Raw genomic sequence first — 15,862 nt, 5'->3', positions numbered from 1 at the left:
AATCAAAGCCAGTCAATCACACTGACAAACAGTTAAGTTAATGATATCGTATCTTAGAGAGGAACAGATGAATGGGATCATGTTCTACCATTACTGAGCAAGTCTGAACAAGTCCTGGGCCAGTATGTGTGTCCAGCTATTAGCAAGGATAACAGACCATTTGTACTAACATTGAAAAAAAAAATCGAATAGTGGTATGCATGAGCCAGGTTAACGGGCCAAAAATACGTTAAAGGGCCCATATTATGCGAATATCACTTTATTAAGTCTTCTAGTGAAATTTGTGGGTCTTTGGCTTTCCTCCCAGCCCACAAAATGTGACATTTGATAACAAAACCTGTATTTAGTAGTGCTTGTGAATGCAAAATCCTGACCCAAATAAGCAGTTTGGATTTTGGGAAATTGCAATTCCCTTTTTTGACCAATCAGGTGCAAGTCTGACCTGATTGGTCCACCGGAGTAGATACCCCTGAACCTCCTCCCTACCCACTCCCCTCCCCGCTGCTGGAGAGATTTCTCTCCAGCAGCGGGGAGGAGAATGCCAAAGTTGAAGAGCCATCACTGCTTTGTTTTTGGCTGTAAACAGCCACATAGTTCCATGCACAAGCTTCCCATCTCAGAAGAAGACGAGACTAAGTGGCTAGAGCTCATTTATCAAGGAAATGTGCCAGCTACACTCAGTAAAACTGTGCATGTGTGTGCTAGTCACTTCATGGCCGACTGCTTTTCCAACTTTGAACAGTACAACAGAGGGCAAGCGAATAGACTGGTCCTGAATCCAGACGCATTACCAACCATCCGCCAACGAACCTTGGACCCTGGAAATGTGAGTATTTTAAAGGCTGTGTGCTGGAGCAGATGTAAGAGTTTTTCCTCAGTGTCCCCCCTGTCTCTGTGTTAGCTTTAGGATGCTAACTTTAGCTGCAGTTAGCCTGTTGTTTTAGCCTGTAAAGTTACGGTAAACGAGCTTCGCTGTTTTCTAAACATTGTGCGCTCTGAGCTTGGTAGTCATGGTTACATGGCGCCAGACACGTAAGAGCGGGGCTGTATCAGCTGTGGCTCATTTACATATGAAGGTCACGCCCACTAAATCAGACCGTTCTGAACAGAAGGGCTATGAGAGCCTGGAAACAATGCTGCTGTGCTTAATTTATTGGCTTTTTGGACCAAAACATGTTACTACCATTTCATGATGACATCAATGATCCATATTAAACTGCAGAAAAGGAGCAGTATATGGGACTTTTAAATTTAATGGAAGTATACACCAGCATTAAAGGCGCTAACGGCAGGATTACCTTGCCTGTTCCGTGTGCAACACGTGCAAAGACAGTGGACAATCATTTGGAGAGGTGGCGATGTGTAGCTATACAGCAAATTTAGATTTTTTCAGTGAACAGATGAAACAACGGAGGCAATCGAAGTTTCAAACTGACAAGGCTACCCTCAGTTTTACAAGTTTGATTCACTCTTTGATTTGATAAGTGGGTCCTTCAAGATGTGTATGGTGAAATGCTGAAGTTCATAAACTGCTTCAAAAAGTTATTGGTCAAGGTACTGGGGCATTGCTGCTTGTTCCAAAAAACAGCTTTCATATTGCTTATTTCATTTTTGATAATATTAAGAAATAGATGTTGCATGTGTGTCACTTCAGACTTAAGAGCATTTCTTTTACCCAGGAGGTGAATGATGGTCAGTCTCCAGAGGATTAAGTCCACAGCACTGTCTTCCACTCCATCTTGGGCAAACTGGATGGGATGCACAGAGCTGGAAAATCACATTTGCAAAAAATAGAGCAATCAATGAAAAGGTCCAGTGTTTCATATGACCTATGACCCCGAGGGATGTAAACAGAAAGAATTCCATACCTGAAGTTTATTCATAAAAATATACTCTGTATCAAAATTAACCCCTTTGTGAAATTTCAAGCCATTTTTCAAATGTTCCCTTGCAATATATTTAATTATTTATTTTTTTCATTTTGGCACACTATAGGTAATCAACCTCGGTGTCTATCTGTATTTTGCACAATTTTTAAACGACACATTTTACCTTTTACCTAACTACCTGATGCTTCAGCTTGCATAATCAATCAAAATAATTAAATACCCCTTTGTTACTTTGACTTTAAGCAAACAACTGCATTACTGTAGTCAACAGGATGCTATTTTTCAGAGAGCCGTTTGCTAAAGACTTGTGAATGAAAGCTTCTAAAATCAAATTACATGATAAAATGGACTTAAAAATGTTTTCAAACCTCACCGGTGAAACAGTGCAGCATTCATCATGTGCAACTGCACATCTTTAAGACCCCACCCAGACCAACAACGCTGCATTGCTGGGCAAGAAGTCTTAAACATGCCTCTACTTCCTGTTCTACTTTGCACTACAATCCATGTACATCGATCCATCTGAAGCTGTTACTACACTGCACTACCTGCACTGTGTACATAAGTTGTTTGTTTTAGTGTAGTTTTATATGCAAATATTGTCATATCTATTTGTATTATCAGAAGAGTGAAACAACATCTCAATTTTTTTGTCTGTTCTTGTATACATATTACACTGACAATACAACGCTTTGAAACTTGAATCTTTAAAAATTTGCAATCCTTGCTTTGCATTGTTAGTTTTGACCTCTGCTTTGAAAGTACAGAAATGTTGCTTATTTATTTGTTCCAACCCTGGGCGATAAAAAAATGTATGCTCCCCTATGTTCACGGTGCTAACAATGCTAACAGTTTGCTTTGACAGACCTGTTGTGGCCTGGTTCGTTCTCACAGGCAGGCCCCTCCACAGTTCCAAGACACTGCAGGAAAAAACAAATTTGGCCATAAGCTTAACAACTCTAGAGCACCACATACTCCACACTTTGATTCACTTCCTTTCAGATAGTGAAAATCTTACCTGTGGGTTAGGAAAAGGGAATGTTTGGTTGTCATACACGATCACACCAGGGAACCCATTCTGATTGTCCACACATTGGACAGGCTTCTACAGTTAAATCAGAAATACTTTAAATATATGATCAGTTATATTTTGACACCAAACTGTGTCACTTTTAAGACAAATAGTTTTGATTAAAGCTGATTTCCTCATCACGAATGGAATGCTAATGCTAATTGTAATGCTAATGAACTTGACACAGTTTCAGGGTCAGTATATGTTGAATGCAATCAATAACGGATAAAAACACCAGAGAATATTCACATTACACATACTTGATGAAAACAGTAAAATCATCAAAAACATAACGAAAAAAAAAGAATATTTCTTTGATTAACTATTCATCGCAATTTACCTATTAGTGACTGTCATACGAACTAGCAATGCCAACAATTCATTCAAACAACTCAGATTCAATGACAAAAGCAGCTCAGTCAGATATAGACTTCACAAATTACACACACTCCAGAAACTACTTTATATTGGTCAACAAGTTAAAAACAAATGCTGAAAATAAATCCTACTTGGTTGTCGGGGTCGATGTTCATTGTAATTGTTTTGTTCTGCTCCTATCCACACCAGTAAGGTCGACAGTGTGTGATTTCATCAGCTCATGGACATTACGTCACTGTGACTGCATTAAAATGGGACTGTATTTAATAGATTAATAGTTTTCAAAATAAAACAATTACCGGGATTTAATGTTTTTTTTGCTCTATTTATTTTATCTTAATGTATGTAATTTAACTGCATTTTTACTCAAATAGTTTTCAGCTCTTATTTATCTTGTATGCCTTATTTGCTTTCAAAATCTGTGTTGCCACAAAACTCAAATTTCCCCTTAGGATTAAGAAAGTATAATCTTACAAGACAAAGTATGTTCGCCTCCTCTGTAAAAATTAAACTCTACAAACTTAAATGATCAACTCTGACCAAGTGTTTTACCCAACTGCTGGCAAAAGAAGCCTATGACATTAAAAATAAATTTCCCATGAGGCACATTTTCTATGCAGATGACACCTTATCTAAAATTTGATACCAAAATTAAAGCATAAAACTAATTTATTATATTCACCACACAAAATAATCATATGTTTCAGTCTGAAAGATGAAGTAGTTTTTTCTTTACCTTTGTTCAGATCAGTAGATTGGTAGATCTTGGTTATTTAATCTGTGTTTAAGACAAAACAGTTTGACATATTCCATTTCTTGTAGTATCTGAGCTCTGAGGCAAGTGTCTTCCTGTGTTAAGGCTTTATAAGCTTCCTGCAAAATAAGCCGCCCTCAGAAACCATAACCTCTTGCTTTCACTGTTTGTCACAGCCCCACGTTTGAACATTCCTTTTATAGAAAACAAAGTAAGACTAGATTAGAATTAATACGAAGAGTATGTTTTTGTCAAAGTGAGCATTCAAAGTCTTCTTCTTCTAAATGGACTGTGATACAGAGGATGGATTAATGAACATTGTCATATCTGCACTTTGACTTAATGTGAATAGTTTTCCTTTCTTTCACTGTTCTGCATATACACCTTCACACACTGACTCACAATTTCCAGCAGTCATGAGCAGTCACCCACTACAGCATTGCAATGAGTGGTGTGAAGGTTCACGTTTTCATAATTAACATTATTGGTACAGCACTTTGTGAGGAACATATCTAAAGTTCTCGTTGGAATGAAGTCTGATATTTTACCCTGATATAATTTCATAGGGATAAATTTCTGATGGACTATTCTCCAAAAAGAAAGTTTCAGCTATTGTGATCTCAAAAATGTGTTCATTCAGATATTAAATCAGCTTACTGACTCTCTTCTGAGTTTACAGGGGATGTCAGATGTCAGGAAATAAATGTAGATCGTGTTAGAAAGTCAGAACATTTCCTGATCTCTGCAATAACCCTACCTGATGTGTAAAACCTGTAAACTTCCTGACCACAGCAGTTCTGCAATGAAGACATGCATGCTCCTCCCATGCAAGCACACACAAACCGTTGTTATTTAACTTGGTACATCAGTACAGAAGTGACATTCATCTCAACTTGCAGTGTAAATCCAAACAGTTTGGACACCAGTGAATAATAAAAACAGGTGTTGCTGATTTGTACCAAGGTGTCCTGGTGCAGCCTATTAGAAATCCCACTCAGATCTTCATAAATCAAGAGATGGTGAGGCCTGCATCTCTGTACCCACAAATGCTACTCTCTAAGGACAGGTACAGATAACTGAGTGTGCCAGCACCTCCAAGGCCACTAAGCTTGGATGCTTTGTGTAGGGGCAACACAACCCACATCTCTTCTTTTTTTTGTTGCATCAAATTATTTGGGTACTTTTACCTTTGCTTGAGATGCAATTGTTTTGGCTTTTGGCTCTGCAGCACATTTTTCATTCACTGTCTTGCTTTGGACTTTTGAATATGTTTTTGAAGTGGCATCTTTATGCATTTGCAGTAGATCAAGTTCCTTCAAGTGTAGATCTTTTGGACTGTTATGGATCCTCTGCAACACCACGTAGGCAAAAAATAAAGTCTCACTAGTGTGGAAGATTATCTATTTAATGTAATTTATCTGTGGTAAGACAAAAATGTGTACTTCTAGGCTCATGCAAATATGGTTAAAAGTTTTTTTTGTGATAAATATCTTCTTAGCAGAAGCAAACAAATTTACAACATAAATTTACATGAAAAAAAAATGACATTGCCCTTTTTAAATCTAAATACATTTTTGTGAGATGGATTGCTATTAAGTTGAAACTCCTAAATTATATCTAATCTAATGATTGTGTGAATGTTGTTGGGTGTTATCTAGTAAAGATTCGTTTCAAAGTATTATTATGAGGCCTATTGTTACTACTGCTTCTACTACTATTGTAAAAATTCGAAACAAATAAATTTAAAACGGTTTCCTTTGAGCGTCGAAGACACAGGAAGTGCCCTATCTTTTCTCTGATGTGATTAGCTGTAGTGTCTGTCTTTCAAACAAACAAGAACCAATCACCAACGACCTCCCCAAGCAGCGACCCCGCCCTCTGCAGAAGCGATTCTCTGAGAGGCAGCGGCTCAGTTATATTCAACAGCTCACCTTTTTATCCTTCCTGTTATCATTTTAGCTTCAACGAGAGATAGGGGGGAAACAAGCGGCTCACATCATGCTTCTGGCGCCGATCATTCGCGGATCTGTGAACGTCTGAAGCGGCCAGAGTGAGATGCTTCCCCCGGGGCGCTGAACCTGCTCCGTCCCGCACACAAAGCCTGTGAAGCAGGCCGAGTTTTTCTCTCCTTCCGCGCCGATGATGCTCAAACATGACGGGGAATCATTTCAAAGGCCAGGAGGTCAGCTGCTGCATCAAATACTTCATTTTCGGATTCAACATCTTGTTCTGGGTAAGCAGGGCTTGTGTTTTATTATCTGCGCTTCTCTGCGGCGCGTAACGGTCATTATCACATCCAGCCATCAGCAGAGAGGAGGGCCTCAGTTTGTGCGTCTTATCATGGCTCCATGATCTTTTATTTACATGTTCAGAGGAAAATGAGGACGTTCAGGCCCCTCTGTGAGATTATATGCTATTATTTTATATCCATTATGTCCGGAGGAAACAGCTGCTGGTCAGCTGACCGCGCACAGAGATAATCGGCTTTTTTAGGTGAACTGATGGGAGCCGAGCAGCTCCAGGCTGCAGCTTATCATTCATACTAGACATGCACAGTGCACTGCCTGCACACCTTTCTACCTGACTCTGCAGGATATACTCAGACATGACGTCATGTATAGTTAAACAATTGTGTCATCTGTGTCAGATGCATGCTTCTTTAGCTTTGAACAATAACGGCAAAGCCAGAGCGACAGGTGTAATGATTGCATTTCTACGGAATAGCTTGTTTGTTGTCATTTTTGGCGTTATTTACAGGGAAGAAAATGCAGGAAGAAATTAGTAATAAAAAATGAGCATACAATGATTCAAGTTCAGTATTCATACTGTAAAAAAAGTGGTAGCTTCTGTCATATATATATATATATATATATATATATATATATATATATATATATATATATATATATATATATATATATAAAATGACAATTTTTAATTTTTGCTTTGGTAATAATACATGTGTTAATTGATCTTGTATTGTTTTTCAGCTCTTGGGTATGGCCCTGGTTGGGATTGGACTGTGGGCCTGGAGTGAGAAAGTAAGTGAAGAAAAAAATAAATAAGAAAAAAGTAGAAAAACACTGTTACTGTTACTAAAACTGTAAGATTTTTTAGTTTGCTAAGTTGTTTATGTTTTAGATCACTTATATTTTTGTTGAACTGACTTCATGAAAACTTTGTGCCAACTTTAAACCCGATGAAAAAACAATAGTTATTGTGTAGACTCTTTATCATGCTGCTCTCTGTTGCTTCTTTGAGCTTATTGTTTCAGTCATCTTCAAACTAACTGGTCTGATAGTTTAGCAAACAAACTAATAATCTCAGTGTTTAAGACAACAATAGCAGCTGGCTAATAATCAAGCCTTGTTCCACTGCCCCCTAGTGGTGAGATTTGAATTGCACTTATGAAATCTCGATCTTCCTGAAAGCTGATCAGTTTTAAACATCTAAATTCAGAGTTTTACCCAGGACCAGATTGAGTATGTGTTTAACTGTTATCAGGGTGTTACACACCTGAAGTTCTGACTCACCGTTCATCAAGCGTGGCTGTCGTCAGCTCTTTGTTTCTGCACCACTCTACTGTATTCCATCTGTGTAAAACAGGAGTCAAAGATCATAAGGCACTTTATTTTGGGGCATTTATTTCATTTCAGCTCAGTGAGGGGACCTGTTGGTGTTTAGTATTTCACAGCAGAGGACCCTGCTGCTTGTGCTGTTTCTTTACTAAGTGACTGTTTACAGACTCCACAGTGACATCCAGGGTGACAGAAACAAGATTTAAAACACTTTTTAATCCCAAAAGTCACCTTAAACTTTTCTTATCGTACACGCATAGAGAGTAGAATGTAATCAATAATATAATCCCATTTTCGTGTTTTTGTTTTTACCAGCAGCCTTTCCTTTTTATAATGCTGCCCTGTTTTGGGCACAGTGTCCTTTTTGGCAAAGTGTATTGAAAAAGATCCAGATTCAGACTGAAGGTTTTTCTTTCTTTCTCTCTCTTGCAGGGTGTTCTCTCCAACATCTCATCCATCACAGACCTGGGGGGTCTGGACCCGGTTTGGCTCTTCATGGTGGTTGGGGGGGTCATGTTCATTCTTGGATTTGCAGGATGCATTGGAGCGCTTCGAGAAAACACGTTTCTGCTCAAGTTTGTACGTTCTGTCAAAAATAACATTAGAGAACTAAAAAGGAGTATTTTAGCGTATCTAAATTTGTTTTCATCTTTTGTTTTCTGTGCGTAGTTCTCTGTGTTTCTTGGGATCATCTTCTTCTTGGAGCTGACAACAGGAGTCTTGGCGTTTGTGTTCAAGGACTGGATTAAAGATCAGCTCAACCTGTTCATCAACAACAACATTCGGGCGTACCGGGACGACATCGATCTGCAGAACCTTATCGACTTCACGCAGGAATATGTGAGTTTAGTGACAGATAATTATTATAGACCTCAGGAAAAGCTACAGCTCCAGTAAAGGGTAGAAAAACTTTGCAGAAATACCATCAGTGCTTTGTGTTTGGGTGTCAGGAACATTTTAATTTTATTGCTTTCTCAATTCCTCCAAAGTATCCAGCTTAAAGCTTTCTCTCCTAGTTCAGGTCTATTTTAATCAGGAAAAAGATGACTGAAAAGGGAAAGTAATTTCGTATCCTGGACAATACAAAGAAATAGTATACTTTATATATTTAATTTTTTACCTTCTTAGATTGCAGAAAAAGTGAGACATCAATATTTAGTGGGATAAGCCTGATTTTAGCAACTTTTTTATACATCTTGGCATGCTCTCCAGGAATCTTTGATACGGTGGCAACTAAAGGTCAACTGAACAAACAGTTAATAAAGATTTTATTGAATGCCAAAAACATCTGTGAAATATATTTATTTGTTTCTTTAACTTTTTCAGAGTACAGCGACACGTTTCTGGTGTTGAGTGAAATGTTTGTGCAGCTAATGCTGATTATTGAAGTTGATTGTATGTCAGCCCAAATATCCAATCAGCTTCGCTTAGTTTCAGGGTTTGTTAGGTGATCACCTCATCAGTATCTCTTAAGAAGAATGAAGTCTACCTGTTTTCAAATTCAGTAGGTATTGGAGAGAATTTGATATGATTTCTGAATTTTTTTTCCAAATTTTATTTTCACAACATAATTAAGAACTACAGATTTTCACTTTTTACCCTCTTGAGTCTGAAGTTGCAGAATCAGATTGTGAGATGTAATAAAATCTCCTCAAAAAGCTGTCAGGGGACCTTTAGCTCTGGTACCTTATTTTAACTTGAATGTACTTAAGTGTTTTGATTGCTTCTTATGAATGAACTTTATATTGTTTGCCAAAGAAGAAAATAAGAAAAATCATTTTCTTTTTGAATCATTGAAGTTCCTTTTTTTGTTTTGAAAATAAGTCGGGTTTGAAATTATTTTTTCAGGCACACTTTTCCAACACCAAGTTTTCATATCGTCACATATTCTATGTTTATTCATTGATTTCAAAGGCTCTTTTTAAAGCACCAGTAGTATCACTGTAGGCTTTAATTGAAGATCAGTGTTTTGTGTAAAGGTCAGAGGGATTACAGAGTTTACTACTCCTGGACTGAAGCAGCAGGATAAATACTCACAGAGAGATCAGAGATCTTTCAGCCAACGGCAGCTGAGTCTCTACACTACAAACCATCAATCTGGTTTGAGTGGATTTCAGTAATTCTTAATGAAGCTAGCCAACCAGGTCATCAGGCCTGATGAGTCCACTTGGAATGCACTTAATCTCTGTTTCTGTCTGGAGCTGAAACTGAAAACAGGAACCTTTAACAGTTCTCATCTTTTCCCAGTGGGAGTGCTGTGGGGCGTTTGGAGCAGACGACTGGAACCTGAACATTTACTTCAACTGCACTGACGGGAACCCGAGTCGAGAGAAGTGTGGCGTTCCTTTCTCCTGCTGCACTAAAGACCCGGCGGTACGAGTCACAGGACTTATTCAATCGTTAGTTTAATATTCATTTATGGTGGGTAAATGTGATATCTTCAAAGAGTAGTCACCATTTCTCCATAGAAAAAGTTGGTGAGCTGTTTCAAATAGAAATAAGAAATTAACATGCATTGTGTTTCTGGGCACGATTCAGCCACGTCAAGGTAACTTTACCCTGTTAGACTGTTTAAAAAGGGGGTATTCTGCTTTCCCATATTTCATATGATAAAGTAACAATTCAAAGTGTTAAAACTAAACCTGTGCAGATTTTCAAACCTCTGCACATCCATATGTTGTAGAAATCCCTGAATCTATCTTTAAACTGATCAAAACTGTCTATTCTAAAATTGCTGCACTAGACTATCTCATACAAGGATCGCCTAACTTGTCCATTATGTGTTGAAGGGACGAGCCTTAAACACCAAGGTCTGCCAATAGTTCTGCCCCTGACAGACCTCTAGAGGGCTGGCCAATCAAAGGGAAGGGGGTTTGTAGCGCAAGAAGTCTTAAAGAGACAGTACAGAGGCTGAAGTGGGGTTTTTCTTACACATGAGTGAGAGAAAAACAGTGACTTATTTTGGCTGTACATCATGTAACGATACTAAGGGAAGGGCACAAAAAGGACAGTACAGAGACTAGGAAAAGCACCTGACCTCTTTTTTAAGTGTTTTGGAACATTCAGATTGTCTATGGAATTTATTTCTGTTCAGCGGACTTGGAAGCTAGAGTCACAGAAACATCACAGAGCTCTAACTAAGTTTATAAATACATAAATCTTTTTCAAAATGCTGCTTTTACAAAGTGTAATGCTTAAAATGTTTTTCTTTTTGCCTCCAGGAGGACGTCATCAACACTCAGTGTGGATACGACATTCGAGCTAAACCAGTAAGTCAAAGAATTTATGTACAGGGTTGAATCTAGTTTATTCATTCTTAACCCGTTTGTGACTCTGTCTTGAACTTTAAATTGAAAATGTGATCATTTCTACCAATGTGCAAAAGTTGTTTTTACCTTGATCTTTCTTTGTACTGTACTGAGAATTTAATATTAAACATAAAATGTGTGACAAAAAAAAACAATTAACCAGAGGATCTGGTGTTGATCTCAGGACTCAGAGCAGAAGGATTACATCAATGTTAAAGGCTGCGTGCCTCAATTTGAGAAGTGGCTGCAGGACAACCTCACCCTGGTGGCAGGGATCTTTATCGGAGTCGCTCTCCTGCAGGTGGGTTTGAGTCATGACTCTGAGCTGAGATTCAGTGGAAATCCCACTTTATGTCATTGTCTAATGTTTGTTTCATTTCCTCAGATTTTTGGAATTTGTTTGGCTCAGAATTTGGTGAGCGACATCGAGGCTGTGCAGGCGAGCTGGTGAGGAACTGATTTATTTACTGCTTCACGGCACTGCTCACACTCATGTGTCCTCATTCAGACAGCTTTGTGTTTGTCCCTCTGAAACACATCATCCATCTGCTGTAACTGTTCCCACCTCACTGCATGAGACGAGGCAGCTCTGTTACTGTCAGCGTGAGCGCTCATGTTTTAGATATTTTAATATCACAAAGGTTTAAAGACTTGAAATCTGAAAGTGAGTGATGCTGATTAGTCTCAGCTTCCCATTAAACATCTGCTCTAGGCAAAAAGATGTTTGATGTTTCATCCTCCAGCACACCAGGGGGCGGTAGGTGGAGGGGCAGTTGGGGTTACTGATCTGTCATGATGCATAAACTCACCTCATTCTTCCTCCTCCATGCTTCGTCAGGGTGCCCCCCCCTCTCTCCATGCGCCGACTCCCTCCACACTCCAGCAAGAAAGCATCGGCTTACTACACATGAGACACACACACACATACACGCTGTATGTGTGTCTGTAGCCGGTGGGTGTGATGGATCCATGTGTTCAGTGTTTTGTCTTCAGCGTTGCTGTGATTGGTTGGATGTTAGGTGTGCTGTTTCGGTGCATTCAAGGTCCATACATGTGACACTTACAGCAGCTGCTTGTGAATCTTACACTTTTGGTAGCTGAGGTGTGCCACAGGAGGCGGTCTGTCAGAATCCAGAGATGAATCTGAGTCTTTGTGTGTCTGCATGTCGATGATCGTCCTACATGTTCATACTGAGCTGTAGAGTCTGAGTGTTTGCATTAATCAGCTGTGGTGTCATGTGACCTAGACTACAATCCTTCTCTTGTTTCCTTCCAGTGATCACATTTTTCTTCTTCTCTCTTTCTAAACATGTAACCCTCATCTTCTTCTTCTCTAGTTTAGACCGGTGCAGAAATCTTTTCCCCTCCTGACTCCGAGCCTGTCTGTCTTCTTGTTTTGTGTTATGTACTTTGGAATTGTTGAACCTCACAGGAATGCTGTGTCTTTGTTCTGCCTAATTTTTAGTGTTAGTAAAAATTAATTCTGATAAATTTAACTTCCTGTCTCCTCTTCCAGTTTCTTCACCTAAGGCTGAAGCGGCATTTCAACTCTAACAGGTGATGAGCTTGAATGCATTGACATATATCTGTAAACAAATCAGTGATTAAAAATATGACATATGAACAGATGAAGATGGAACCACTTTTAAGAAATGATTGTTGGCCATTATCCAGATTATAAAATTTCAGTTTCACAAGAAGCAGTTTTCTTTTACTCAGATTAACTTAAAATTGCTTGTTGGGCACATTTTTATACCTATGATTTTTAGTGTTGTTTTTGATATCTTTTTACAATTTTATTTTTAGTTTCTGAATTTATTAAATACTTTTAAATGTTACACATTGCGTTTTTTTTTCTTCCATTTTTTGTAGTGGGAGTTTCAAGTTTAACATTTTTACCTTTTTCCTTTTAAACTTACTTACCCTGAAGTCAAAAGAGCGGTGTTATGTTTCTATTTGAAAAATTTTATTCAACAACTTTTTTAACAAATTTTTCTTATGCTTTTATTCATTTTTCTATACTGTTTTTCCCTATTTTATCCCGAAATGTACCACTCAATAATAGTTTAATCAATTTTAAATCTTGTATTGGATTTATTTTTAAAAAATAATTTAAACAATCAAAATTTTTTACTTCCCCTTAAAAAAAGTTACCATCATGTAAAACAGGAAGGGTTTTGTCTCACTTTTAAACTTAAGACCTTGTATAAAACATTTTTTTAAATGTTGTCTGACTGCACTTTAATTAGTTTCATATTAGTTACTTTAATTATATTTATTTAATTTTGCAATTGATCAATATAGGTTATTGTCACGACTCTTTTAAAGACTTGAAAAAAAGTAGTTTTAATGTATTTTAAAATTCCTTGTAAAAATATTGGTGGCATTTCACTTCCTCAGAAGTGTGACAATAGCAACAATATGAAAAAAAAATATGGTAAATGTGAACTGAATCATAAGTAATTTGATATGAGTTGTACTAATCTGTTTCTCAAGTGTGGCCCTGATCCTCTTCCACACAGATATAGACCAACTTTAACCGGGTTTCTTTGTGTTTTCCAGCTGTGGGTCTTGAACGCACCGCCTTGAACACATCATTGGGGCGTTTGAGGACTCCTGATCACCTGAACCACTTTGGTCACTGAACCAGCACCTTCTGTCTGGGACACTAATAGGATGTGAGATCTGTGTACATAATAACACTGTGTGAGTTCTATAAAAAGATCACTGATGATGATGCTGATGATGGTAATGATGATGATAGGAAGAGAGGGGTCAACATGCAGCACATGCAGATCGTCACCACGCTCCAGTTTTGATAGAAACATGTAGAGTAGGAGTTTTGATACATCTTTTTGATATTAGATCGTTATTTTTCACTGTGGAAACGCTCTGTGAACACACTCATCATGTAGGACTGTTTATCATGGTCACGTTCGTCACACTGAGGAGGAACACTGCTTGTTTTCAGCTTCAGTGTTTGTTTCTGTGCAACTTCACAACCTGAGCCGGACTGAGGCACAGCAGGGCGGGTCACTCTGGATCTGGATTTGTAGTCAGGATAACGTGTTTACGTTTGTTTTTTCAGTAAAAGGAGAGTGAAGGACTTTACTTTTAACTCCCGTTTAACCTGATCGGCCAATCAGATTCGACCTTGCTCAGAGACTAGTACTTCATTTACTGTTCTCTGAAACGAGGCAGAGATTAACAAATCTCAACCAACAAAGAGAAAGTAACCACAAATTGTTTAAACTTTTAGAAAAAAAGAGGGGCTATTGGATAAAGGGATAACCTTAAAGGGTTATTGTGTTGTTTTTATGACACATTTTAATGGCAGCTTACTTGGTGAAGCTCACCGAAAGACATTGGCAATAAAAGGTCAAGAATATGGAGCCGTTACAATTTTTTATGTATCAATTTATAATTCAGAGCCAGACATGAGGATAAAAGTTTTCAAGTCCTTGTCTATAACTTTAAAGTCCTCCCTCAGTTTTCATGTGGCAGCTTGAATTTAGAGATGTAATATAGCTTCTTAACAGGCTCATTTTTTAGAACTGTTTTTCAGTATTAAATTGGTTTTTATACAATAATGTCATGCCCAAACACTCGCTTGTTGTGACAGTTTCTCCTCTTACCGGCGCTTTATAAATTATTGTCTACATTTATCTCAGATTGAAGTATTCACAAAAAGGGACTCTCTCCCAATGTAGATATAAAAGCTCATTTTAAGTGAACAGCAAAAAGACTTTTGTATCCTGGTGGTTCAACATGCTTTTGAATATTATATTTAATTTCTACCAAGTCTGCCCTGCTAAATGAAGCTAAATACGACACTGTTCCTATGAGATGATCTTGGAAAGTTTTCAAACATTCCTGAAATGAAATACTTGTTTTGAAAAGGGTGAAATGTTTGTGTTTTTTGTAAGTTAGAAATGAAAGCTGTGAAGGTTTTAAAGATGAAGCTCCAAATGAACTAAACACAAAATAAAAGACTTTAAGTCCTCACATTTTAAGGGTAAACAGTTTTACAACTTTAAATAGATACATTTGGTCAGAAAAAAATTACCTGATATTGATAGAAAATCTTTTTTTGTTACAGAAAGAAACTTTGATAATGTTTTTTTTAAAGATTGATGGTTTAGAAACACCATTTGTGAAAAAGCTTCAGTCCTCTGTATGTAAATGATTTTTTTTTTTTTTTCAATTTTTCTGCTCAAACTTGAATGAAGACAGATAAAGAAGATTGTGTTTCACCATTTTAGTGATTAATTAAATCAGGAGTAATATGGAAATCCAGCCTGCAGGTTTGGTTTTTGGAGGAAGAAGTGTGAAGATGTGGATTTTATAAGAGTTTCTTTGATGGTTCAAAGTGATTTTCTGCTCAAAGCATGCGTCACTTGTTTTGTTTGTAGCAGCATATTTTTTATCTTTGGAAACATTCTGAGTTTTGAGCTTCCTAAAAAGGATCACCAGTGTGTTTGATGCTAATTATTTATTGTACTGATGGTTTATTTGGTTTTATATCTTCTGGATTAATATTTAATGAACAGATTTCTCACTCAGATTGTGGTGCTGGGTGGAGGTGGTTGTCTGGTGGTGTCGACCTCTCGCTCTTCACCTCCTGCTTCACCTTTGATGATTGTTTAGATGATCACACTTTCTCCCACAAACATTGTAATGTAACTACCTCCTCTAATCTCCTCCTCATGTCCTGCTGAAATCAGACTGTTTTAATAGGTCGAATTAATTAATAAAGGTGGAAAAAAACAGGCTGCATGGTGTTTTGTAGTTTGTGTTTTGGCACTCTCAGCTCACAGCATCCCACACATCGTCTGTCGATGTCTCTGCACATATTTGCAGTCTGTCTCTGCTAAAACAAAATG

At 37.8% G+C, this 15,862-nt stretch overlaps 1 protein-coding gene across 2 annotated transcripts; it reads left to right on the top strand.

Moving 5' to 3' along the window:
• Positions 1 to 5,949: 5,949 nt before the first annotated feature.
• On the top strand, positions 5,950 to 15,766 carry tspan5a (tetraspanin 5a). Of its 2 annotated transcripts, XM_074662155.1 has the most exons (11): positions 5,950 to 6,326; positions 7,084 to 7,134; positions 8,104 to 8,250; positions 8,341 to 8,511; positions 9,919 to 10,044; positions 10,893 to 10,940; positions 11,164 to 11,280; positions 11,365 to 11,426; positions 11,818 to 11,931; positions 12,496 to 12,536; positions 13,542 to 15,766. In XM_074662155.1, exons 1-9 carry the CDS (start codon positions 6,246 to 6,248, stop codon positions 11,888 to 11,890), a joined length of 876 nt encoding a protein of 291 aa, XP_074518256.1. In that variant the 5' UTR covers positions 5,950 to 6,245; the 3' UTR covers positions 11,891 to 11,931; positions 12,496 to 12,536; positions 13,542 to 15,766. The 2 variants fall into 2 exon arrangements, with proteins under 2 accessions (XP_074518256.1, XP_074518257.1); XM_074662156.1 differs by lacking the exon at positions 11,818 to 11,931 and having other exon boundaries at positions 5,951 to 6,326; positions 13,542 to 15,765.
• Positions 15,767 to 15,862: the final 96 nt, after the last annotated feature.

This window comes from Halichoeres trimaculatus, unplaced genomic scaffold (genome assembly GCF_033239565.1).
Source record: "Halichoeres trimaculatus isolate MK-OKI-2021-1 unplaced genomic scaffold, fHalTri1.1 fHalTri1_scaffold_22, whole genome shotgun sequence".
NCBI lineage: Eukaryota > Metazoa > Chordata > Actinopteri > Labriformes > Labridae > Halichoeres > Halichoeres trimaculatus.
This window is presented reverse-complemented; position numbering and strand designations above follow the sequence as displayed.

Coding starts and splice junctions, on each gene's coding strand:
- tspan5a (XM_074662155.1), top strand. CDS start 6,246: ATGACGGGGAATCATTTCAAAGGCCAGGAGGTCAGCTGCTGCATCAAA. Junction 8,512..9,918: donor TCGACTTCACGCAGGAATAT/GTGAGTTTAGTG, acceptor ATCTTTTCCCAG/TGGGAGTGCTGTGGGGCGTT. Junction 11,427..11,817: donor GAGGCTGTGCAGGCGAGCTG/GTGAGGAACTGA, acceptor ATGCTTCGTCAG/GGTGCCCCCCCCTCTCTCCA.